This window comes from Nestor notabilis, unplaced genomic scaffold, assembly GCF_000696875.1.
Source record: "Nestor notabilis isolate BGI_N333 unplaced genomic scaffold, ASM69687v1 scaffold25707, whole genome shotgun sequence".
Lineage (NCBI taxonomy): Eukaryota > Metazoa > Chordata > Aves > Psittaciformes > Psittacidae > Nestor > Nestor notabilis.
Window position 1 is genome coordinate 9,515 of NW_009938227.1, and position 710 is coordinate 10,224.

At 54.8% G+C, this 710-nt stretch overlaps 1 protein-coding gene across 1 annotated transcript in view; it reads left to right on the forward strand.

Moving 5' to 3' along the window:
- Positions 1-710, forward strand: part of TEAD3 (TEA domain family member 3) — a gene marked incomplete at its 5' end in the record, with an annotated part of 8,778 nt that overhangs the window by 6,690 nt on the left and 1,378 nt on the right. The window contains 1 exon segment of the mRNA XM_010019224.1: positions 284-457. Within this exon segment, the coding sequence (XP_010017526.1) occupies positions 284-457 (174 nt within the window).

Here is a 710-nt window from a genome sequence, read left to right on the forward strand (position 1 = left end):
TTTTCTCCTGACTGTGCGTCTTCGAGCCCCTGATCCTCCTCATGGCCTCCTCTGGACTTGCTCCAACAGCTCCATGTCTTTCTTATGTTGGGGACACCAGAACTGCACCCAGTGCTGCAAGTGGGGTCTCATGAGAGCAGAGTAGAGGGGCAGGATCACCTCCTTTGACCTGCTCCTAGTGCGTGTTTAATGCAGCCCAGCACATGGGTGGTTTCGGGGCTGTGAGCTTCCATTCTGCTTCACCTGACCTCTCATTTTCATTTCCCCACCCCGGTCCTTACAGTACAGCAAACACCTCTTCGTGCACATTGGGCAGACAAACCCCTCGTACAGTGACCCGCTGCTGGAGGCTGTGGACATCCGCCAGATCTATGACAAGTTCCCCGAGAAGAAAGGTGGCCTCAAGGAGCTCTATGAGCGTGGGCCCCAGAACTCCTTCTTCCTCGTCAAGTTTTGGGTATGATGCTGGGAGGACAAGGATGGGGAGGGTTGTCCTTGAGCCATGGGCTTGGTGCAGGTTGCCAGCATAGTGGGACCATCTTGGGCAGCTCGTAAGCTGGAGTCCCCTGTCCCCGTGGAGAGCTGGGTGTGATGGCACCTAACGGAACCCTCTCCCTGCTCATCATAGAATCATGGAATGGTTTGTGTTGGAAGGGACCTTAAAGCTTGTCAAGACCCAACCCAAATTTCCACTAGAGAAGGTTGCGCCA